Raw genomic sequence first — 24,806 nt, 5'->3', positions numbered from 1 at the left:
GACTTTATCGCACTTTCAAAAAAAGAAATCTCACAATGCTTATGGAACCTTCCTTGCAATGCCCCTGCCACCTCCCACAATACACAGCTCCATCACAACATCACCAGTATCCCCAACCTTTTCAGCGCTGGGGCTATGGACACGTTCAGTATGATTATTCAGAGACTTGGTTCTTTAGGGCCATAACCTGTCACAGGCCAGCCAAGTTTTGGCCTTTGAGGAAGTCAGAGAGCCTGACCTATTATGCTTGGCTACTCCCTGTGGTCAGCCATGGGTGGGTGTCCTTGGCATTGGTTTGCTCACAGCTAGGTGGTTTTTGCTAATGTGGAGGCCGGGGGCCCTATGCTTGGGGGCTGGAGGGTCAAGGTTGGGGCTCCAGTGACTGGTTGGAGCTCCAGGCCTGAGCTCGGTGTCTTCATCTCTCCCTCTGCAGCTTGTCTCCAATGTCCTCATTTTCTCCTGCACCAACATCGTGGGTGTCTGCACCCACTACCCAGCTGAGGTCTCTCAGAGACAGGCCTTCCAGGAAACCCGGGAGTGCATCCAGGCACGGCTCCACTCACAACGGGAGAACCAGCAACAGGTGAGTAGGGCCCTCTTGTCCTTTCGTGGCTACAGGGAGCACAGGCCCAGGACCTGCCTTAGCCCAGCTGCCCGCCACCCCCCCCCCCAGCTCAGCTCCTTGTAGCTGCCCTGCCCTGTCTTCCGGGCAGGGACCCAGCCAGAGGGGAATGTTTTCCCTGGAGGGAGTCTACCATTTCTGGCTCTGTGGGCATGCTCTAGGGAGACTTTGGAGAAAGAGCTCTATCCCAGCCCTTGCCCACTGCCTCCTCAGTGTTCCCCTGTGGACTGCAAAGAAGCCAGGCTGCCCAGGCCCTGGGCACAGAAAAGCACCCTCCACCTGTCCCCAGTGCTGATGAGGTGAAGGAGCGTCTGCATCAGCATTCCCACCTGGGATTCAGGTGCTCCCCCATGAGAGAGGAGAGAAGGGAGAGCTGTCAACCCCTGGGACACCCTCGCCAGGCACGTCCTCTGTGCTGAGTTCTGGGGTTTGGTTGGTTCAGAGAAAGGATGATGGTTGTCTCACCCTAAACCTCATCCTCGGAGAACTTTTGGGAGGGAAGTAAGCCACTCACGTGGGCCAGAGACTTGCAGGACTTTTCCAAGTGAGCACTGGGGCAGGGTGTCCTGCCCCTGTGTGCTCTCTTGAGTAAGGGCAGGGCAAGGACTGAGGGCTGGTCAGCGTTCCCCTCCTGGCTGCCTGGCATCCTGTTTGGGGTTCGGGACCATTGTGTCATCTCCTGCGTGTGAACCAGATGAGGTCTGGGGACCCTGGGCCGCAATGGAGCTGAATAGCTCTCAGGCAGGAGCTCCAGAGATGGGACCATGTGACCCCAGGGAAGCGTGTGGGCAGGTCAGCAGGGTGATGGGGGCCCCCACTAGACTTGTACCAGTTGTAGTTGTTAGAGATGAGGTTACTCCAAAGCAGGTTCTCCTCTCTTCTTATGTTTGTGCCTACCCAGCAAGCTGAATGGAGTCCTGCTGCCTTCGAGCTTGGGGATAAGGGAGACAAAGGCCTAGACAGCAGTAGTCCCCTGCACCCTCCTCGCTGGCACAGAGTGTGTGCTGTGGACCTCCCAAGTGCCCTTTGACCACAGTGTGAGAGGGTCTCTGACTCCATCTGGATGCATCCTAAGGAGTTAATGGCACGGGCTGGCCATATCTGGATGGCTGAGCAAGGGGGTGACGCTCTGGCACCATTCCTCCCCGCCCCCGCGAGTCGCTGCCTATCCCTGCTTCCTGTCCAGCCCTGCCGCTGTGGTCGTTGTGTCCTGCCAGGTCCCCAGCTCATGCTGTCCAGTCGGCGGCCTGGCTTGCCCCAGGCATTCTTTTGGCCCTGTCTGAACTCCTGGTCCAGCTCTTGAATGAGACCCATGCTCAGCAGTGTCCCTGAGTCCTCCCACTGTCTTTGTCTGACATGCTTGCTGCACGTCTGCAACCTACTGGAGGCCCCTATGCTCCTCAACGGCCCCCTCTCTCATCCCAGTTCCAGGCTCTGGCATCTCTTGCCAGAAATCCGTCCCTTTTTGTGTTAGGGAGTGTCCCTTCTCACTCCTGGACCTTGTCCCTTCTCCAGTAAAAAGAACATTTTATAGCTCATCACCGTTTACTTGCACTAGCCCTGGACAGGCTGGACATTCCAGCAAATCCACAGGGATTTGGGAGAGAAAATCTATTTGCTTTACCATGTTCTGAGCCAAGATACCAGGGAGGAGAGGCGTACTTACTGGGGGCGGGTACTCCTCACCCAGCCAGAGTCTTGTGGCTCTCGGGCCTTCCCCCACCCTTGGGTCCTTGGGAACACTCCTCGGTGCCACCTGATAATGGGACTCAGAACTGTTCCCCAACGCCCCCCCCCCCACCTTCCTGACCCTCAGCCCAGAAGTGGTTATAGTTGTAGGAAGATCTTTCATGGATATAAACCGTATGTAGCACACTTTCTCCCAGCTGTCTTGGATTTCCACAGAATTGCTCTTTATTTTGTTTTTGTCACCAGTAACCATTTACTGAGAGTTCAGTAAATAGGAGGTGGCCTTCAGTGGCCATGTCCACTGATGCTCAGGGAGACCAAGCTAACCCACAGAGAGCACCCTCGCTAGATTAACAGTGTTTTCCAGGCCGCACGCAGGCCGTCAGCTGTGGAGCTGAGCACAACACAGCCCCATCCTCGGGGTATCTCATTGCTACAGGGAGACCCTGTTAACAAATCACCAAAACCCCGAGTGATCAGGGATTCTGCAGGAAGGCCCTGGGTGGTGAGGGGGTGCTGCTGCCAGAGCCAGGAAGGGGGGAAGCCTGAAGGAGGGCTACCAGCCATATGTGAGGATGGTGAGTCTAGCTGAGGAGATTGTGTGCAAAGGCAAGAAAACACCACCAGCAGCTTGGGAAGCTTCCCATGGTTCTCTGTGTTTGGAGCAGAGCACAGATTTCAATGCAGGGCGTGCTGGGAGCATGCAATGAGATACCCCCGAGGATGCTGCTGCATCGTGCTCAGCTCCACAGCTGAGGGCCTGGGAGGAGGACGCAGAAGGAAGGCCAAGTCCAGACCCTATCGGGGCCCCACATGACCCTCCCCTCCACTCTGTGGCCCTGGCCCCTCTCCCTGCTTCTTTCCCACCTCTTCTCTCAGTTTGTCAGTCAGCGTGATTTCCCCTCTCTTCTGGGTTACTCTCCCCTGTGTAGAAATGGAGCACTTGAACCTTCTCCTTCTGGTCCCTGCGAAGCCTTCTCTGGCCACCCCATTCTCCCCAGCCCAGGTCAGGTACCCCTGCTCAGTGCCGCAGAGTACCCCACACCCCCATGAGACTGGGAGCTTTGTGAAGGAGGAACCTTGCCTGTCTCACTCACAGTTATAACTCCTGGCGCCCAGCATGATAGGTGCTCAGTAAATATTTGATGACTAATTGAATGAATCTCATTTAATGCTCTCAACAACCTCATCCCTATTTATAGATGAGGAACCTGAGGCTCAGAGAGGTTCAGTAATTTGCACGAGGTCACATGGAGTCTCAGGTGACATCCAGGATGCCAGGGGGCTCAGTACTACAGGTTCACCAGGAGGGCTCTTCCCCAAGTATGTGCACAGAAAAACCAGGAGGTTGCCCAGGGAGACAGGATTCAAGTAGCCCTGGGGGCATGACTCTAGCCCCACCCCCACACAGGTGTTAGCTCCATGGATTTCAGGTGACCTGAGAGGTTTTCTAGGACTTTGCAGGTGGGGACCCAGGCAGGTGGAAGGAGCTATGACAAAAGCATGTGCTTCCCTCCCCAGGAGCGGCTCCTGCTGTCTGTCCTGCCCCGTCATGTTGCCATGGAGATGAAAGCAGACATCAATGCCAAGCAGGAGGATATGATGTTCCATAAGATTTACATCCAGAAACATGACAACGTGAGGTAGGAATGAGGCTGGGGGGTGAGGCTGGGGGTGGAAGGACTGATCCCCCAGGGAGACAACATCCCTACCTCCTCCCCTTCAAGGGAGCACAGCCCAACAGGGTGGTCTGTGGCTTTGGGGTGTGTGTTGTCTGGGGCGCCCTGGCTGCACCATACCCCTACAGGTTGGAGGTGAAGCTGCAGGGAGAAGATATAGAAGGAAGGAGGAGAAAGGAGAAAGCAATAACACCAGCTGTTGGGGAAATTCCTAGCCTAACAAGGGAGACAGAAAGCAGACTTAGGACCCACATATCCCCATCATCGTCTCAACCTTCATCACCATCTAGCAGCTTCCATGCCTTCTAAGCCAGTGTATGTCAGGCACTGAACCAGCCATTACCCATCTATTGCTAATCATCCTGACCATGCAGCAAAGTGGGGACCCTTATCAGCATCCCTCGTTTAGAGACTTAGCTTGGAATGGCTAAGACCCTCACCCAGGGTCACTCAGCGAGGAGTGGCAAAGCTGAGGTACACCTAGGTTGGCCTGCCCCAAAGCCCATGCCCCTTTTACTGCACATTTGCTGCTTCTCTAGACAGAAGCTGCCGGCAGCAGAGACGTGCAAACAGATGTAGACTAATAGAGTGCAAAATCTGCTTATGAGTTCCATGGGGACATGAAGCGATACAGTGGCCTTCATCCAGCATGGCTTCCTGGAGAGCCCAGTAATCCTCCCATATGCCCAGAAAAGGAGCTACTGTGTTTGCCTTTGAGAGAGTTACTTTCTCCCTGGGCAGGTTTTCCTTGGCCCCACAAGTCTTCCAAGGCTGGTGTAGAGGGAACCTTTTGAGGCTTGGGCTGAGTTTTCATAAAGGGATTAAATGGGATAGTATGAATTACTGTGCATGCACACACACACACACACACACACACACAAATATACGTCCTTTCAAGGTGAGGTTGATGGCCACGGGGGCGGGGCAGGCACTGTGTTTTCCTGTAGAAATTGTCAGAAGTTCAGGCAGAATTGTCCAGTTCCCAAGTGTGTCCTGGAATCTAAGACCGTTGTTCCTGCCCACCGCGTCCTGTATCCATCTTCCAAAACAGACTCAAAACCTTTGGGAGAAAAAGGTACCGGAACAACACTTTTGTCCCCATTTTGGGGGTACCCCAATCCCTCTGAAGCCCACCCATGCTCCGCTGTCGGGCAGGGAGAGCATAGACAGCAGCAGGAAGAAGGATGCCTATGGCCGAGTCCCCCCCATGTCTGCTCAGGAGGTGTCCCAAAGCTCAGAGAGAGAAGTGGGACCCAGGACTTGGTAGGTCGTGCTGACATACTGTTTTCCCACTTCTTCTCACACCCATCTCTGACCCACAAGGTGGAATAATTGGTAACAACAGTAGTTAAACTTGTATAGTGCCTTCTTTAACTCACACAGTGGTCAATGCTTCACTATATTCACAGAGTCCTCACAATATAAGAGGTTGGTGCTATTATTATCTCCATTTTATAGGAAACTGAGGCACAGAGATTAATTTGTCTAAGATCGCAGATCTGGTTAATTAGGACACCTGTCTCCAGAAAGCTTTTTGGTATCAGAGTTCTTACCTAGCCTGACTAGGGGTTTTTTATATGCTTAGGAGAAAGGAGTGTGTATGAGGGTTTGTGGGAAGGAGTCAGGGAGCCCCCAAGCCAAGGGGAGACTCAGAAGAGAGAGAGGAAGGAGGTTTGGCTTCTAGCGTGTGTGTGTGTGTGTGTGTGTGTGTGTGTGTACCCACCATGGGCCTTTCCTGTGTGATTAAAACCCCTGAGATCTGGGGACTCTATGACATGGAAAGAAAGAGCCTTCCCTATTAGAACAAATCCCAGAAGCCCAAATCAGGTTGGGAAGGAGTAACCTGCCTAGTGGTTCTAGCACATATAAAGCCCTGAGCTCCCTGTTTCTGGGATTTTCTCTCTTGATCCTGTCTTCACCATCTCACTGGCCCTGGCATCCTTCCAAACACAGCTTGGACAAAAGGTGCTTTCTTTGACTGTTCTCAGTGTGGCAGTGCTTTCGGCAGATTCCACTCAAATATAAGGTAGAACACGAAGGGAATGAGGAAAATTTAGTGCTCAGAAACAGTTGGGCATTGAAGGCATAGATTCTCAGCCTGACTTGGTTAACACATCCGGCCACCTCTGCATCTCTGCCCAGCACCTTGCCCACTCATCTCCTCCTCTCAGTGGCTTTGGGCCCCTATCCCTTCAGCAAGGGGGTTTGGTCAGAGGGGCTGACTCACGCCTCTTCCACCACCACAAAGAATGGCCCACCCCTGGGGTGACATCGCCCTCACCCTTCCACTCCCACAGAGGCTTGACTTTGGATGGGTAAAAGACTAGTACTCTAGGGATGCCTGTGTGGCTCGGTCGGTTGAGTGTCCAGCTTTGGTTCAGGTCATGATCTCACAGCTTGTGAGCTCAAGCCCCGCATCAGGCTCACTGCTGTCAGTGCAGAGCCCATTTCAGATCCTCTGTCCCCTCTCCCTCTGCCCCTCCCCCACTCTCACATATGTATATACTCTCTTTCTCTCTCTCAAAAATAAGTAAACATTGAAATAAAAAAAGAATAGTACTCTAATCACAAAGTGGCTGGAGCGTCAGTGTCCATGTGGCAAGAATCAGACCTGCAGCCACAATGAGGGTATTTCTGTTTTAGGACGTGCAGAGGATCAATGACAGCAAGCAGGAAAGAGATAAAAGGAGAGAAAAATCAAGATGCTGCCCTTTTTATAGGGACAGACATAATTCTGACTCTGAAATTGCCAGGCTAGTTGTGGCTGGTACACATCCGAGGCCAGCCACAAGCAATCATATGCAAATACCTCGCAGGAGCCCTATTTCTTGTTCCATTAGCAACCCTGGCTGCAGCTCTGGATGGAAACACATTGCACACTTGGTCTCTCTTTTGGGTTGAACCTTTGACTCAGATTGGGGGTTGAGTAGTAGGTGGAGGGGTGACATCATAGTGTAGAAGGGCACTTTGGGGCTGGGCTCATGGCACAGTGATTAGGCGTGGGGTCAGGCAGCCCTGCGAGTCACCCGAGCTCTGCTGTTCGTGGCCATGTGACCAGGGCAAGTTATAGGTACTGATGCTGTGAACGTCAGTCTCCTCATCTACATGATAGGGCAGGAAGAATACTTACCTCGTAGGGTTGTGAAAAGCAAATGAAATCGTGTGAGGAAAGCACTTAGTGCAGTGTCTGGCGCAGGACATGTGTTCAGTAATTGGGAACAGCTATTATTGTTGGTACTGCTATTATGATTATTATCGCGCTCCTATCAACAAAGAAAGGCCTGGGGATTCTCTAGCTGGAGAGTGGAGGGGTGAGGAGTCACGCTTGTCAATTCTCTGCGGAGTGGTAATATTTAGAGAGGGTGATGACGTGCTGCCCTCTAGCCCCTCCGAGAGCAAGGCCACAAGAAAAATAAATCAACCCTGCGGTGTGACAGGCTGGGCCTGGATCTACGGAAGGGGAAGAGACTAATGGGTGGGGAGAGTTTAGCCTGGGCAGGAAGGGGTGACAACAGGCCCCCACCGCTCTCTGTGGCCTCACCCTTTCCTGGCCCCCAACACAAAAGTCGCTCCTGGGATTGCCAGGAGGCTGTCAGGTGCTTTGGTGCTGGCTATGCATTGAGGTGGACCAGAGGCCAAGGACCCTTGGAGACCCCTTCCCTGGAGCTCCCAGCCTCTCCTGTCTTTCATGTGGTGACGGATGGAGATGTGTTAACCCCTCTAGCTGGACTGGTCGGTGGGGCTGGGGCCCTTGCTGGGTGTCAGACCTGTGGCTTGAGAGCCCTCCTCACCATCCTCTCCCCAGATGCCTGCCTCTCCTGCAGCCAGCAGAGGGGGGCTGTGCCATCCTGGGCCTCCAGCACATGCCAGCAGAGACAGCCCTGGGCTGGGGGGTCCCAGTGCTCTGCCTTGGAGGAGAGACAGTGAGGGTGGAGGAAGGGGCCAGCCCTAGAAGTTCACGGCAGGGGAAGGCACATCCCCATGGGTCGCAGTAAGTGTACAGATGTTGTCAGAGCTCATGTGCCACCAGATTGCCCTTGCCAAGAGGTCACCGTTGTGAAGCAAGATGAGTGTCTGTGTTGAGCAGCCTGGGTCACACCCTACTCTGCCACTTAATAGCTGTGGGAACTTGGATGAGTCACCTAACCTGAGCCTCAGTTTCCGCATCTGTAAAGGGGACTAGTGGTGTCCCCTCACTCATTCATTCAGTGGATGTTTTCCTCTGCTTCCATGGGTGGAGACCACCAACTGCATTCACAGACCCTTAGCTATGAGGCACGGATTGCAGTGGGAACTGAGAGGGACCCCCTCTCTGATATTGGCAGGCTCACTTTCCTTTCAGGAAGACATGCACTACACAATGGATTAATTAGTAATGTGGGAACGTATCACATGAGGAATGGGGGTAGGGCTTTGCATTCTTGAAGGCTATCGATGTTACAAAACTTACTGCTCAATTATTCTGTCATGATAGAAGCCACAAAGGAACAGAGCCTGTAAGACGGGGCCCTAAGACTCACTCCTTATGGGGGTGTCCCTGGCCAGGCCCCCCACCCAGGCAGTAGCCATAGACTGTTCCTCCTATGGAGGTGAAGCAGGCTACCAGGCAAGAGTCAAGGTCAGGTGACCAATACCCCAAATGTTTCAGGAGCCAGGGAGCACCTGAAGGATTCTGAAGGGCACTGAAGGATTCCCCATTTCCATTAAGGGTCGCTTTTGAATGAGGACAGCTCCACGCTTGAATGACCTGTCCTTATGTTGGAGCCCTTAGTTTTAGTTGTAGATGGTGGGAGGAACACAGAGCATTCCAGACTGCCGTCTGTGCCAACTCCTCCCCGGGGCACTGGTCCTCAGCTGAGGTAACACACTCCTCACCTGGCCCCGTCTGTTTGGACCTTGGGAGGGGTCCTGGATGAAGTGTGGGGGTCTTGGCTCATTGGCTCGAATCACAGCCTCATTCTCACGGGCCTGGCCGGAAGAGCTGCTAACGCAGGGGTGAAATTGAGGTAATGCCCATCCCTGCACAGCAGGGTTGTGGGGGGGGGAGTGTGGGGAAGGCTGCCTTCTTCTCACTCACTTCCCCTCCTTTCCCTTCTCCCCTCAGGCTCTCCTGAACCTCCCCCTTTTAAGGTTATCATCTCCTCTCCCGTCTCCTTCAAGGACTTGGCTGTGTTCCCCAGGTCGCTCTGGTGTCTGGCTCAGCTGCAGCATGGCTGTGAATTGTAATGGCCTCACGACAACGTCCGTGATGCTCAGATACCTGTGGGTGGATTGTGCACCCTGTGGGCAGAGAGGGAAAATGTTTACCTCCAGTCATATTCCCGGCATCCGACCACATGAGGGATGGTTCTGTAAACACCTAGTGTTCCTGTCTCCAACCTGATATTAAGAAAAGTATTCTGAGCTCTATGTTATACCAGTTATAGACAGAGGTGGCCTTTATATTATTATCTCATTCATTCCACATTTATTGTGCTGCCACTCTTTGCCAGGCGTGACTAAGAGTAGACAGAAAAGATACCACGCTTGCCCCTCAGGGAGTATCTGGGCCTCACCAGTGAGGCCGGGCCGAGCCCAGTGCCGTGAGGACAGCAGCCTCAGAACGCAGCTGGCCCCATGGGGGAAGCCACTGGGGCTGGGTCTTATCTCTTTAATTAACTAACTAAATAATTAATTATTTTACTTGTGGTAAAATATACATAGTATAAAACTGACCATTTTAACCATTCACATTGTGGTGCAAACCACCACCACTATCCATCTCCAGAACTTTTTTTCATCTTGCAAAACTGAAACTCTGTACCTGTTAACAGCTCCCCACACCTCCCTCACCTGCCCCCTGACAAACACCATTCTACTTTCTGCCTATGAATATGGCTTCTGTGGGTACCTTATTTAAGTGGGATCATAGAGTATCTGTTCTTCTGTGACAGGCTTATGTCACTCAGCATAACGTATTCAAGGTTCATGCATGTTGTAGCATGTGTCAGACTTTCCATTCTTTTTTGTTTTAATTTTTTAATGTTTATTTTATTTTTGAGAGAAAGAGTGCAAGCAAGGGAGGGGCAGAAAGAGAGAGAAACACACAATCTGAAGCAGGCTCCAGGCTCTGAGCTGTCAGCACAGAGCCTGACACGGTGCTTGAACCCACAGAACATGAGATCATGACCCGAGCCCAAGTCGGACACTTAACTGACTGAGCCACCAGGCACCCCAGATTCTCCATCCTTTTTAAGGCTAAATGATATTCCATTGCATGTACGTGCCACATTTCGTTTATCCATTCATTTGTTGATGGACACTTGGGTTGCTTCAACCTTTTGGCTGTTGTGAATGATGGTGCTATGGGTGTGCAAATACCTTCTTGAGTCCCTGCTTTCAGTTCTTTTGGGTGTATATCTAGAAGTGAAATTGCTATATCATATGGCATGTAATCCCATTTTTAATTTTTTTTTGAGAGAGAGAGCGAGCACAAGTTCGGGAGGGCCAGAGGGAAAGGGGTAAGGAGAGGGGGGGCAGAGAGAGAGAATGAGAGAATATGAGAATATGAATCTTAAGCAGGCTCCATGCCCAGCTTGGAGCCTGACAAGGGGCTCAATCTCACAGCTGTGAGATCATGACCTGAGCCCAAATGAAGAGCCGGACCCTTAACTCACAGAGCCACCCAGGTGTCCCCTATTTTTAATTTTTTAAATAAGTCCATACTGTTTACCATAGTGGTTCACCCTCTGACCTTTCCACCAGCAGTGTATAAGGGCTCTAGTCTCTTCACTTCCTCGCATGGAATTGGGTCTCACAAGAGACCTAAGTTTGTCCTTGGACACAGAATGGGGATCAGTGGGCAAAGGAGCCAGTGGCCAGCAAGGACTTATTATTTTAGCTCTTTGGACTCAAAATTGGGGGCCCTGGGGTAGGTAGGAAGGGAGATAAGTTAGGCTGAAGAAGCACTAACCTGTTGAATGTGTCAGGCTATGTCTGTGAAATTCTGATTCTTGTAAGAAATCAGAGCAAGAAAGATATCAGAGAAGATATCATGAAGATGGAAGGGTTAGAATGAGATCCTAGAAAAATATGATTTGTTTTCAACCTCTTTTATTATATGAGGATGTATGTTCTTTGTATACAAATTAGGAATCAACAATATAAGAAGACAATAGAAAGCACCACATTCTCATCACTGAGAGGTCACTGACTACTGCTCAGTCTTGGTGCAGTCCCCTCCCCCTCATGGGCTTCTCTTTTGAGATACATTTCCCCAGCTCTTGCAAGGCTTTGTGAACACAAAGTCCATTGTCTGGGTGGTGGCTGTAGGATTTGGTGGGCAGAAACAAGATCAAGGGCTCAGGGGATGGAATGGGGTCTGCAGGGGATCCTGAGGCTGGCAACATGGATTCCAGGGCATAGATCGACCCCAGACACTCTGGAACCAATCCTGATAGTCAGGCCAGTCTTGGGGCCCTTCCAGGTTCTGAAGGAAGGGGTCCATTTCTGTGAGAGTGGAGAAGTCATGGCTGTCCCCGGGTGGATTGCCCTGCTGGTGGAGTCTGTGCAGATATCCGTTGTGTTCAGCATTCTCTCATTGGCCTTCCCCCTCTGCCTCTCCCAACCTGTCCCTCAGATAGGGCATGGTCCACATACCCTGCTCTAATTGTTTTTGCACCACCCCTTGGAAAATGCCCAGTCACCTGGCATCCATTCTCAGCCAGATATTGATATGACCACACAACACTGACCGTGCTGCTCACCTAATGCTTGCGAGTGACCCATCACTCCTCTTCTATCTTACAAGGGGTGTGGACCTGAGAGGCTCCCCAGGTTGTATGGCTTGAAGCAAGTGGGAGGCATGCCACAGCAAGTGGGACCCCTGGCCTGTGGCTGGGCCTTCTCAGGCTACGCTGCTGGGGCCCATACAGCACTTCTTGCCCTGCTTCCCTAAGACCTTTAGCCCCCGCTGGGCCCAACATCCTGGGATTTGGGCTGAGACCTGGCCATACCCCCTTCCTGCCCCTACCCGATGACCTTTCCTGGGCCCAATTCAACAGACGGTTTGCCTCTAGCATCTCTTGAGCCCCCTCTGCACGCAGGGCCGAGGACTGCAAATCAGAGCAGCAGGTCCTGGGCATGGCCTCCCGCCCAGACCACCACGAGAACTCGGCATCTAGGCGTCCCACGCGCTCCCTGGAGTGGCTTCTGTTCGGGAGCAGGGTCAGACTCCAACATCTTCATCAGGCCACAGCACCTGTTGGTGCAAGAGGGAGCAACGGTGAAGAAATGTGCTTACCCACAAATACGTGTGGAAAAGCTGAGCCGAGCTGCAACGGAACACTGAAGGACCTATTGTGGTAATTGGGCTGAAGTGCCTGCCTGCTCTTGCCTCTGGAGTAGGAGGTGGGCAACCACGAGTGATGGATGGCAGGCAATTAGGGAGGAGTGCATTGCCAGGGCCGGCCGACCCTGCTTCCGCGTGCCCACCGCCAGGGCCTGATCGCGTTGCCGAGATGAGCTCCCAAGTGGGAGCTGATCAATGAACGAACACCGGACTGCAGGTCTGGGCCTGGTGTGGCTGTACAATGGCCCTGAGGATTACCAAGGAGCACATCAGGAAACCTCGGCCAGGAGAAGTCTGCAGTTGGGTCAACCTCAAAAACAGAGGAGCTTCCAGAGTGACAGCCGCTGAGTAGAAGCCTCCCCCAAGGCAGCAGAGGAGGGTGACTTTGCCTTTGACAGGAGGTGGGGGAAACGTGGAGGTGGCAGAATTTCCATAAATGTTCAGAGCTGGGACCTCAGAGACCCTGTCCAAACCTCTGCACAAGTGAGGAGCCTGCTCTGAGCCTCTCCTCTCCAGCAGGCTGGCTCACCACCCACTCGTCAGCCAGCCAGCAGCCTACCTTCTCTGACTCCTCAGTGTCTGTTGAAAGCCCCAGGCGGCGGCGGCAGTGGGGGTGGAGGGGGGGGGTACAAAGAGTAGATCCCAGCAGTCTGGAGGGAGGCTCTGGCTTTCTCAGCCACCTGCAGGCCCCTCACACACTGGCGTGGTCGATGTTGTTTCCGACACCTCCTGGCATTAACCAGGAAGCTGCTCATGGCCTCTGCAACCATTCTACCATTTATCCCGTGGATGTCGTTGTGGTGTCTGCTGATGCCAGGCCCTGGGCTCCACAGGCTCCTGTCTCAGGCAACCTGCTTGGGATCCCAAGAGGCCCCATGGGGTCGAAGGAAGAACTGTTGGAATTGCTGGCCTTGCCTCTTGCTTGCTTTCAAACTGTGCATATTCTCTTCCATTCAACAAACCTATATTAGGCACTGTTAAGGGTTGAACTGTGTCTCCCTACAAAATATGTTGGAGTCCTAACCCCTGGTCCCTGTGAATGTGGCCTTATTTGGATATAGGGTCCTTGCAGATGAAATCAGATTAGGATGCTAGTGTAGGGTGAGCCCCTAATCCAATATAAGTGGTGTCCTTAAAAGAAGACGAAGACACAGATACACAGGGACAGCGCTGTGTGAGGACAGAGGCAGAGACTGGAGTGACAGAGCTCCTGAGTCCCAGAATACCGAGGGTGGGCAGCCACCACCAGCAAGTAGGAAGAGGCGAGGAGGGGTCCTACCCAGAGTCTCAGAGGGAGGACAGCCCAGGTGACAGCTGGATTTCCAACCTCTAGCCTCCAGAACTGTGAGAGAACACATTTCTGTTGTTTCAAGCCACACAGCTTGTAGTACTTTGCTATGGCAGGAGACTAATAGAGGCAGCTTCTGCGGGCTGGGCATTGTGCAGGGTGGGGCGGGGGGCGGGGGAGGATGGGGAATAAGGCAGAGGGCGAGGGGGATGTGACCCGTCCTCAGTCAGAGGGTTATCCAGTTGTGAATTTTACTGAACATTTATTCCATGTGCCAGACGTTGTGCTGGTAGCTGAGATGTAGCAGTGAATGGACGAGGCCAAAATCCCTCCCTCAAGGACTTTGCATTCTAGCAAGGACAGAGAGAGACAGGAGCATAATAATAACAAAAACACCCGCAATAATATATTAAATAGTGAAATGTACAGTGGAGAAAAATACAGCAGGGAAGGGAGACAGACATGGGAGGGGTTATAGATTCACATAGGGTGATGAAGGTCTCCTTGAAGTGACATTTAAACTAGTGCAGTGGCTCTCAACTGTGGCTGTATGTTAGAATCACCAGGGAAGCTTAAAATAAAACGGAACAGAATCCATCAAGAGCAGAGCCCCACCTCAGGCTAATTAAGCCAGAATCTCTGGGGGTGGGGCTCAGGGACCACTCCTGTGAAAGTGCCTGGTGTTTCTAACAGACACCAAGTCTAAGGCCCACTGGTCCAGCAGGATGTGAGCAGCTGTGGAGGACAGTGCTCTAAGGCCCAGCAAGGTCCCCTATGGAGAAGGAGAACGATGGCAGGCCTGCCCACGGCCAGCCCTGCCAGAGTGTCCCTCCTGAGTAGCTAGGTAAGCTCCGCAGGTGTGGGGGTCACAGCTACAGAGTGTGCCCCCTCTTGATGGATCCTGTACTCGCCCTCTGAACCCCTGGTCCACACTCCTGATTCTAGGGGCAGCCCATTCTCTCCCTCCACTCCTCTTTTTGGCCCGGTGCTGTGGGTTACCTGACCCTAGTAGTAGTCATCCTGCCTTGCTGGGTTCGGTTCGGGTTCAGGGACGTTTTTCTCTTCCTGCTGTGGGGGTCTCATCAGCCCCCGAGGCCAGGCGTCTGCTCCGTAGCTTTACTCTGCATGGAGCTGCCGCTGGGCCTGGTATCTCCTGGCTTTGCATTTGAAAAAATGACTTGAGCTGAATGCATATGTTTCTTAACTCTGGAGCAACAGGTCTTGATCCCAACCTCAATTGGCTTTGGTGTCTTGAGAGTTAAAGAATTTCCAGAGCAACTATGTGATGGTGCTTTCACATAGACTGAGAGAGCCGGTTCCCTTGTTCTTGAATGGAGTGGGGCAGTTGCCTAAGAGACTGAGAGCTGGAGAAGCAGCAGGTGGGTGGGGAGGGGGCTGCACCTAGTTAGGGCCTGAGATCAGCATCTGGAGCGTAGCAGCCTCCCCTCACCTGCTCCTCTTACCCAGCATGCAGACACCATGCACTCCCTCTGGGCAGGGTGCTGAGCCCATCTGCCCCGTCAGACCCCAGGCATCAAAGCCTGATGGAGACCCCAAATCTTTGCATCTCCTGAGCCCCTGCCTGCATAGCTGTCCACTCAGAAGCAGTCTGTCTGCTGTCCTTAGTCCTGTGGCCTGATGGAGCAGTGTATCTCCTCTCCGTTCCTCTTCTTTCTCCTCAGCTTTTCTTCTTTCCCCCCATTTGGCTCGTCTCTGCTTCCACCTTACCTCGTGTGAGCTGGCAAGCAGCTGCTAACCGTGCCCCCTCTTGATGGAGTCCTGGACTTGCCTACCCACAGTGCCCCTCTGCCCCTCTCTGCCCCATATACAATGCCAGACCACTGAATTATGCTTTTATTGGTTTAAGTTGGCTGTGGGGCCAACAGCCTGGCCAGGTTGCCATGGGCAAGTGACTCAATCTCTCTGTGTCTGTTTTCTCACCTGTAAAAGGAAGATACTAACCTCATAGGATGGTCATGATGTTTAAGTGAGTTAATGCACACAAAGTGCTCAGAACAGTGTCCAGCTGTTTTAAAAGGTAGGTTTTATTATTATCCAGGTGTACAAAGGCAAATAGATCAGGAGGCAGCTGCCATTGAAAAGATTGCTTGTTATTCATCCCAAGAGAAGGGAGCACAGCACACACCATGGGGGCCATGTGCAGAAGCGCTGTGGAGGATCGGGAGGCAGGGTGAGAGGGCACTGTGGACGAGAGCGTTTATTGGGGTTTCTGTGGAAAGGAATGGGTGAGGCAGGATAAGCAGGTTTGGGATGGGCTAGTTTGAATAATTTCATCAGGCTGTGGAGTAGAGGGACTATCTCGGGTCCGGTACTTGTCCCTGGGGTGATTAGGGCAGGGGAGTAGTGGCCCGGGTGTGAGAGCCTGGTTGGGGTGCGGGGCTCTGACCCCAGCGTGAGTTTTGACTTATCTCCAAAAAAGCCTAGCCGGGGTGAGACAGGCTCCCCAGGGTCAGTAAGGCCCCAGAGATCAAGCATCAGGATAGAAAGACAAGCTTAATTTACCAACACACATTTTCCAAATAAAATGACAAAATCTGTTTAGTTCTACGCTCTTCATTTGAAAAAGGAAGAGTCAGGTGCCTCAGAGCCTCGCGGTGCGGTGGGGAGAACATGGGCCTGGGCGAAGGAGCCCACCGCACTGCTGTCTGCAGCTTCTTCCCGGAGGCGCAGCCTCCTCATTTGTGAGAAGACACCAAGCCTTGGCTTTGGGGCTGCCTGGAGGACTTGGTGAGAAGACAGTTTGGAAACTCCCAGCCGTGAGCCGGGCCACCGGGAGCATCTCAGTACCTGAGAGTGATTACATTTTTGTGTCCATCAGGGGGGAAAGAAAACAACTCTCGGGGCTCTTACACATTCCAGCCCTGAGGACTCACCTCTGGCAATGTGCTGTGGGAGAAAAGGAAGACATTTTCAGTCTCCTGAACAAAAGCCAGAGAAACGGATAGAAGATCCACAATGCACACTGCGGGGAACGGCTGGTACATTTGACTACGTGCCTGGGGATGAGGCTGAAGTTGCTGGCAGGGATGAGTTGGAGGCTTCCAGAGAAGCTTGCTGGCTGTGTCTTCCTCTCTGTCTCTCTCCCCTAGGCCGCTTTAGTCTGTCCCTTCTAGAGGACTCCCTTGGGATGGAGGGCTTGGGGTCTAAAACCCTATCTGTAGGGTAGAGAGGTGAGACCTTAATATGGCTGCCCTTTAGGCCTGAAACACTTTCCAAGCAGATGAATCAAAGGTCCCAGTTACCTTGAGGGGTTTGCTCAAGAGTTAAACAGGGCAGGCCCAAGAGGTGACAGAACTGGGGGAGGGGGGCAGGCCCCTGACTTTGGTAACTCAGGCAGATGCATACTCCCAGACTTCATATGCCTCTGTCCCATCTTTCCTCCTGAGTGGGAGTGAGGGCACAATTAGAGCACAGGAAGCAGGACTCTAGCATATCTCCCGGCCAGCATGGAGAGGCCAGCATCCTCAACTCTCTGGTGCCAGGGCTCTTGATCTGCTCCCCAGCAGCCATTTGGAGCCCCCCGCCTGCCCCTGCCTGCACCTGGACTCTTTCTGGCCAACAGCTCTCCTAAGGCAGAGGGTGGCCCTGGCTGTGTCCCCCTGAACTCCCTCTCTCATGGGGGTCTTCCTCCACCTGTCTCCCCAGCATCCTGTTTGCTGACATCGAGGGCTTCACCAGCCTCGCGTCCCAGTGCACTGCCCAGGAGCTAGTCATGACCCTCAACGAGCTCTTCGCCCGCTTCGACAAGCTGGCTGCGGTGAGTCTCCTGCCTGCTGTCCTCAGCACCCAAGGGCCTGTGCTGGAGCCAGAGGGTGGCTCCATCTGGGCTGCCTGAGGGAGAGTGCTGTGGCCAAGGACTCGCCGAACCCCAGGGACAGGCACTGTGCCAGCGTGTGCCCTGCTGGGCAGAGTCCACTGTTGAGAACTGGGGAGGGGCAGAGGGGTTGCACGGGCTGTGGCTGCGTATCCTCACACCTTACTTTTACACTGTCACTGGTCACGGTGGGGGCAAGTGGGCGAGCCCTCCATCTGAGGAGGGGGGTGCGGCAAGGCCTGCAGGTAACACTGCCCAGGCCCCTGAGGAATTTCTGTTTGGTCGGCAAATTAGGTGCCATAGAGCCATTTTCTTGATGAGGTTGGCCAGTGATAAGAGAATGAGTCTGAGTCGCAACTGGCCTGCAGACAGCTACGTGCCACCCCCTAGAGGCTTCCGGAAAGAGGATGCTGCACTGTTTGGCAAATTGGAAGTAGCACCCTGGGGCCTGGAGTGGTGAACTGTGCGTTCGTTCGGTAGGCCCTTGCTGACACTGTCATCCTTTCCCAGCTTTCGTGTCTTTGAGTGATGCTCTGGACCTTTGTAGAGTCCTTGCACGTCAGGGGCTGCTTGCTGCGGTATCACCGACGTGGACACGTTCCCTTTTGCCCTCTCAGGACACCAGACCAGATCATTGATGAGAGGCCAGTGCTGGTCAGAGGTGGCAGCAGGGCCGCCAAGGGCATTAGATGGCGGTCTCACACCTCACTGGTTGTTTCTATCACTGAACGTGGGTGGGGCGAGTGGGTGTATGCTGGGCCCTTGGATTTTGGGGGGGCCTTAAATGAGAGTCCAGGCCACACGGACTGGTGTGTCCTAGCATCCCGCTTCATGGAGTAACTTCTAGGGGCCAGATTTGGAGAATTGGTGACTAACGACATCCCATCCCAACCCTAGTCATGGGTCACCCTGACTTTCGGGTGACCCTGCCAGTTCCTCTGTTCAGGAGCAGCAGTGGGCGGGTGCTTCAGCTCTGTGGGTATCTTAGCGCTCATGTGCTTGCTGGTTTAGCAGCATTCTTTTTGGTATAAGTCTCAGGCTGAGGGTCAGATGAGCTTTGGTTAGGTCTCATTTCTGCTTCAGTCTTTTTGTAAAAGAAGGAGAATCAGCAAACTGTCCGTAGAACCTTAGGCCAAGAGTCAGAGCGTTCTCTGGGGCCTGGCAGTAGAACCAGGGGCTGGCTCTCAACTTGGGACCTTCCTCACTCTGATGAGTCTGCCCTGTTTGCTCCCTCATCAGACCAACTGCATTCTTGGGTCTCAGCAGTGACCATAAAAGTGAGTTCCTGAGCCTGAGGAGGCTGGAATGCCTCTGTGAGGGCTGCTCAGCCTGTCCTCCACCGCTCCCCCCCCACTACCCGCCAGTCCCGATAAGCCTGTCCTGGGGCCGGGGCCATGCATCTGCCGGCACTGGGTCTGTGCTCACTGCCCTAAAAGGCAAGTTATTCCAGGCATGGGGTGAATCTGTTTGCTTCCCGTTTCTTTCCCTCCCACTTCTCTTTCCTACTATTTTTAATTTTTAAAATTAATTTGCTTTCCAGGAGAATCACTGTTTACGTATTAAGATCCTGGGGGATTGTTATTACTGTGTCTCTGGGCTGCCTGAAGCGAGGGCTGACCACGCTCACTGCTGCGTGGAGATGGGCATGGACATGATTGAGGCCATCTCGTAAGTGCCAGTCTGCGGGGGGACTATCCATCTGTGGGGGTGCTGTCCCACAGCCTGAGTAACTGACCCACTGGCCTCCAGGTGGAACTAATGGAGGCAGGGAAACTGGGGCAAAGCTGTCTCCCAAGGCCCCGTGACCATGCTGGAGGGCTGATTTGCACCTCTAGACTTTGAGCCTTCTCCTGGGCAACTTCTATCCACAGCAGCCTAGGAAGCTTTTCCCAGGGGAACATGTCCTCTAGGAGGGGAGGGGTTTGCAGACTCCAGGGTAGCGGGAGATGTGGCCTCACCTCTGCAAGAGAGGAGGACCAGGTGGCCGTCGTGCTGGTCCTATGCATTGCACCCTAGTCTTTTAGGTCCCACGACTACCCAGCCAGGGGCAGAGCCCATTGGTCCCATTTCTTTCCAGATGAGTAAGGTTGGACTCACAGGGGTTATACAGCTCCCCAGGGTAACACAATAGGGCAATTGGATGCAAACAGGTGTCCCGTCCTTCCTGGGAGCAATAGCAAAAAAGATCTTTGGCCAATTCTTGGTCACTGCTAGCCAGAGAAGGAGGTCCAGTCATGAAAAGGTATGGGTAATCCAAGCTTAGGCTCAGGAATTTCGAGGTTCAGAAGTAGCCAGGGAGGGGCAAAGGAAAAGCCACAGTGGGCAAGGTCAGAAGTCAGAGTAGCTGTCCAGAAAGGTGGCGGGGTCCATTCGGTTTGGTGGAGTTCCTTTCTGCAGTGTTTACTGACTGCCCCTGCGTGCTTGGGCTAGCCAGTGCTTCCCCCCCTTGCCTGGAAGCATGGAGTCTGTTGAGGGAGAGGCTGGGACTCCCGCTGCTGTGATACCAGGCATGCCGAGCAGTCGCCACCAGGTGGGAGAGGCAAATCGAGATGGGAGGGTCCAGGAAGGGTCAGTTGTTTCCATTGGGAAGACCAAGAGAGGCTTCTTGTAGGAAGTGGCCCCAGAGTTAAGACAGAAAGGCGGAATGAGATGTTATCAACCTAAGCAAGGGGCCAGAGGCACTGTGGATGGAAGGCGCAGCCACAGCCGAGGTATCCCAGGACAAGAGCAATGATGAATGACATCAGTCTTTCCTGTGTCAGGCGTCAGCCTCTTGCCTGTGAGGTGGTGAGGAGGGCAAGTATCCACATGGTGGTCCTGCCCTCTAGGCCAGGTCAGACTGCTGGTCCCACAGCTGCCTGAGTAGATCTATCCCAGGGTATCAGAGAGTATCCAGGTCCCTAAAGAGTACACACTGTGTACCCCCTCCCCCCCAAGCACCTGTACCCTCTTCTGCAGACCCTGCGCCTCAGACATATACCCAGAGCAATAGAGTTTCCATCACACTCTCCATCCTGCAGAGGGCCCACCCATCTACTAGAGGCCCCTGCGCCCCAGGGTGTGGTGCATGTGCCACCGCGGTGGGGACTGGTGCTGTCTTCCAGCACATGGAACATCCCTGATCCCCTGCACCTGCTCAGGCTCCCCTTCTCTCCTGAGCAGGACATGTGTCCTCTCTTGAAATAGTTAACCACCTTTCTCCGTTATCCTGCTAATGTCCAAGAAGCAGCAGCAATGTGGACAGATCCGAGTATTCTATGAATGGGATTTGAAGCGGCTATAACTTCCCTGTCTCGGACGGGCACTAATATGCGGAACACAGCTGAATTGACTTGAGGGTAGCAAAGAGAACCTTAGTTACCTTAGTGGGGAAGCAGCGAGTCCTGGGTTGTAGTATGAGGCGCTGTGCCCCCTTGTGGCCATGCCGGGAAGCAACGCCTCACTTACAGCACCTGAGCACCAGGGCCCAGCCTGTGCGGTGCCCGTCGGGTGGAACAGTCTCAGACTCTGAATTTGGGCTGGACCAGAGAGAAATGACTCTTTGACCCCTGCACCTTCTGTCACACCCCCGATCCCGTGCCTTCCAGCCCCGCCCCCACTCTGTGTGCCTGGCCCCCGACCCTCTCCCAGCCTTACCCCTGCTCCATCCCCAGGTTGGTCCGGGAGGTGACTGGGGTGAACGTGAACATGCGCGTGGGAATTCACAGCGGGCGAGTACACTGCGGTGTCCTTGGTCTCAGGAAGTGGCAGTTCGACGTCTGGTCTAATGACGTCACGCTGGCCAACCACATGGAAGCTGGAGGCAAGGCAGGGTGAGTGAGGGCCCAGACTTCTCTTCCCACCCAGCCCCACTCAGGGTGACTGTCCCAAGGCATGGGGCAGGGGGTGGGCAGGATGGGTTTGGCAGAATTTTAGTAGAAGGTCCTCTCCTTAACAAATTACTTGCACCACACCATGGCAAGTTGTAGGGAGCAGCCTCTCAACCTTTGCCCGGGCTTTACCCAGAAGATATTTGCACAAAATAGGGCAACTTATTGTATGATGTGATAGATGGGGTAGAGTTCTGGAGGAGGGAGGAACTGTGGGTAATTTTCAGGGGTGGCCAGGATGGAAAGGATGTGAGCTGGCCAGGGTGACTGGGCGGGATTCAGACAGGTGAGGAAGGTGGGAGTGGAGAGAGGGCCAGGCTGAGACACAGGCACAGGTATAGGAAACATGGTATTTCCAAGGAATGGAAGTAGAGCACATGACCGCTTAGGGACCAGTGGGAAAAACAGTGCCTGTGTTAAAAGAACATTCGTGCCAGGCTGGGGGATCTGGACTCAGTCGTGTACTCAGCCAGAGCCACTGCTGGCTCCTGAGCGGGTTTGTGAGATTTGTGAGACTGAGACTGTGTCCTCCTGACAGGCTAATGATGTATTCTGTGATGAGGATGACATAACGTAGATGTGATGTGGTGTGGTCAGGTGGGAAGGGGTCTACCTTGAACAGTGGAGAGATGCAGTGTGTTGAGGCTGGGATCTAAGTTGGGCTTAGCATCTGAGCCAGGGTTCGGGCCCTGGGGTTTGAACTGTGGCCAAGTCAGTTGCAGTGTGGTTCTGTGTGGGGACTGGAGTTCTGAAGTCATGTTTTCTGCCCTGCTCTGCCTGCATCTCTCCCCACCTGCAGGCGCATCCACATCACCAAGGCCACACTCAACTACCTGAATGGTGACTACGAGGTGGAGCCAGGCTGTGGGGGCGAGCGCAACGCCTACCTCAAGGAGCACAGCATTGAGACCTTCCTCATCCTGCGCTGCACCCAGAAGCGGGTCGGGCCAAGGGCTGAGGGGCCGGGTGGACCGGGTGGGCCAGGTGGGCGGGGGAGGGCTCCAGGGGTTGCGCGGCCTTCTTCTTCTGGGGAGGAATGTTTCTTGGCAGCCGCTTCCTTGTCTTCTCACTCTTCCCTTGAGTCAAGTCGTGAATTCCTCACACGGTCGTGGTTCCTGCATCTCGGGAAGGACATGAGAGTTAGAAAGGCCTTGTGACGGCTGACAGCAAAGAGGGAATGTTTTCATTTTGCTTCTGTTGCAAAAATGCAACAGGCCTCAAATCAGTTAGCAACACAGCAGTAGGCCAGGGCATGGAAATAAAACAACTAGGAGGTCTGTCCGCCATCTACTGTATCTCCAGCCATTGGTTTCATCTCTGCCTTGCTCCTTGTCTGTTGCGTGAACTAGGTGGATTCGTTCCTTCCCTATCTCTTCGTCTCAATAGGTCTCTGTCCCTGCAGACCTTTATTTCTCGAGAGGACCTCTGTTCTTTCCCTCTTTCACCTTATAGTCCCCTTCTTTCCCCTCACTTTGTCCCATCCCACACTTGCCCAAATATAAAACTGAATTATTAGCAGACTTTGGCATTCTATTTTTAATAGTGTCATGTTCCATGTTCTTAATTTTTAAAGTGAATGAAGAGAACATTTTCTATTTCTCCCTAGATTAAAATGCCTTTTACTGATGAATCTTTCCATTGAACTGACCTGTTGGTCAGAACCTTTTGACAGAGAAGTCTTCCCTCTTCCTTTCTTAAGAAGTTAGACTAGGGGTGCCTGGGTGGCTCAGTCGTTTAAGCGTCTGACTCTTGGTTTTGGCTCAGGTCATGATCTCATGGCTCATGAGTTCAAGCCCCGTGTTGGGCTCTGTGCGGACAGCTCAGAGCCTGAAGCCTGCTTCAGAGTCTGTGTCTCCCTCTCTCTCTGCCCCTTCCCTGCTCATGCTCTGTCTGTTTGTCTGTCTCTCTCTCTCTCTCAAAAATAAATAAACATTAAAAAAAATTTAAAAAAAAGACATTAGACTAAAGATAAAATTAAGCTGGGAGAAAAGTCCAGAGAAAGTGTTGAGTGACAGCAGAGGTTGATTTTTAAAGGGATACAGGGCTCCTTGGGACAGGTGTCCACCCTGACAGGGACATCACACGGGCACCTCATCCGCCGCAGCAGTGCAGCCCCGGAGACAGGTCCTGGCTATGGGGCCCCTTCCAGGGAGCTGTGCCAGGCCCCCCACAGACCATGAAGAGGGATGGGAGGATTTATACGTTCTGGGGAGAGCACCTGGTGGCTTATTTGTCACATTTTTGAACATTTGCTTGCTGTTTGACTATAGTTCAAGTGAACTGACCTCTTCCCAGGCCTTCCTCCCACCCCTTCCCCTCTGTTAGGTTGATGAGGTCTTCAGCCCCACCTTCCTGCCCCACCCAGGCTGAGAGCTGTTACCTTCTACCCTGGGTTCTATGGGGTGTGTTCTTCCAGCTTCTTGACAAGCGGTCCAGAAAGGATGAAATGGAGACAGAGAGTGACACCCCGTATCCAGAGCAATGTCAGCTGAAGCAGGCTGTGTCCCCTCCCCTCTGTGTCCCTGATCTTATGGGCTCCCTTCCCAGGCTCAGAGAGGGAATTGAGGGGAAGGCTGCCTCAGGTCTCCCCAGGGCCTCTCCGGCCCTCCACCTGGAGCCCATTGGATGGATGGACAGACAGAGATGATGGTTGGCACGTGGGGAGCCAGCTGAGGCCCCACTTGTGTATTTGTACAATGTCTATCAGCCTTTGCATCTCAAGCTCTAGTGACCCAAACCTCTCCGAGCTGCCTTCTGGGCAGCAGGGCCTGTCTTACTGCACCCTCTGGCAGAACATGGTTGTTTGGGATAAGTTGAGTGGATTGGAATCCTAGGTTTCTTCTCTCTCCTTCACCTTGAGCACCTCAGACCCAAGCTCTGCCCACCCCTGACAATTCTATGCCAATGACAATTGGGAAAGCCTCTTTGCTTTCTCATAAGACCAACCTCCCACCTAAGCCAGCTAGGGCTATGTTGGGGAATTTGGAGGGATTTAAGATGCTTTCTCCAGTGAGCTCTAGGATCCTGGCAGATGTCTAGGCTCCAGGATGTACACAGAAGAGAGGGGCCCCTACCTGGCCAGGCACCTGGGAGCCATGAGAAACTGCCCACTTGGGCTCACCTGGTAGGCTCTGCCCACAGACTGATGCATGTGTTTGGCTCTCCCAGAAAGAAGAAAAGGCCATGATCGCCAAGATGAATCGTCAGAGAACCAACTCCATTGGGCACAACCCGCCTCACTGGGGGGCTGAGCGTCCCTTCTACAACCACCTAGGGGGCAACCAGGTGTCCAAGGAGATGAAGCGGATGGTGAGTAGCAGGGGGAACAGCGGGTGGGCAGTACTCTCCAGGGCTAGGGCCTTCCTTGAGTGTGAGGACGGGGTCAGGCCCCTTGTGTTGCCTGATGGCACCTGGAGAGCCACAGAATCCACTTTGTACTAGGAGCCAGAGTGCCTGATTTCTGGCCCTGGGCTCTCTCCATGAGTCCCACAGGCT

The 24,806-nt window shown here is 53.4% G+C and overlaps 1 protein-coding gene across 4 annotated transcripts in view; it reads left to right on the top strand.

Moving 5' to 3' along the window:
- ADCY5 (adenylate cyclase 5) overlaps nt 1–24,806 on the top strand; it is a 146,334-nt gene that overhangs the window by 87,158 nt on the left and 34,370 nt on the right. For all 4 annotated transcript variants that reach the window (XM_027061012.2, XM_053220949.1, XM_053220951.1 and 1 more), the window contains 7 exons: nt 434–583; nt 3,833–3,954; nt 17,274–17,385; nt 18,983–19,110; nt 21,096–21,254; nt 22,111–22,252; nt 24,480–24,620. In XM_027061012.2, the coding sequence (XP_026916813.1) occupies nt 434–583; nt 3,833–3,954; nt 17,274–17,385; nt 18,983–19,110; nt 21,096–21,254; nt 22,111–22,252; nt 24,480–24,620 (954 nt within the window). The remainder of the gene's footprint in view (nt 1–433; nt 584–3,832; nt 3,955–17,273; nt 17,386–18,982; nt 19,111–21,095; nt 21,255–22,110; nt 22,253–24,479; nt 24,621–24,806) is intronic.

The sequence above is a fragment of the Acinonyx jubatus genome, chromosome C2 (assembly GCF_027475565.1).
Source record: "Acinonyx jubatus isolate Ajub_Pintada_27869175 chromosome C2, VMU_Ajub_asm_v1.0, whole genome shotgun sequence".
In the NCBI taxonomy this organism is placed as follows: domain Eukaryota; kingdom Metazoa; phylum Chordata; class Mammalia; order Carnivora; family Felidae; genus Acinonyx; species Acinonyx jubatus.
This window is presented reverse-complemented; position numbering and strand designations above follow the sequence as displayed.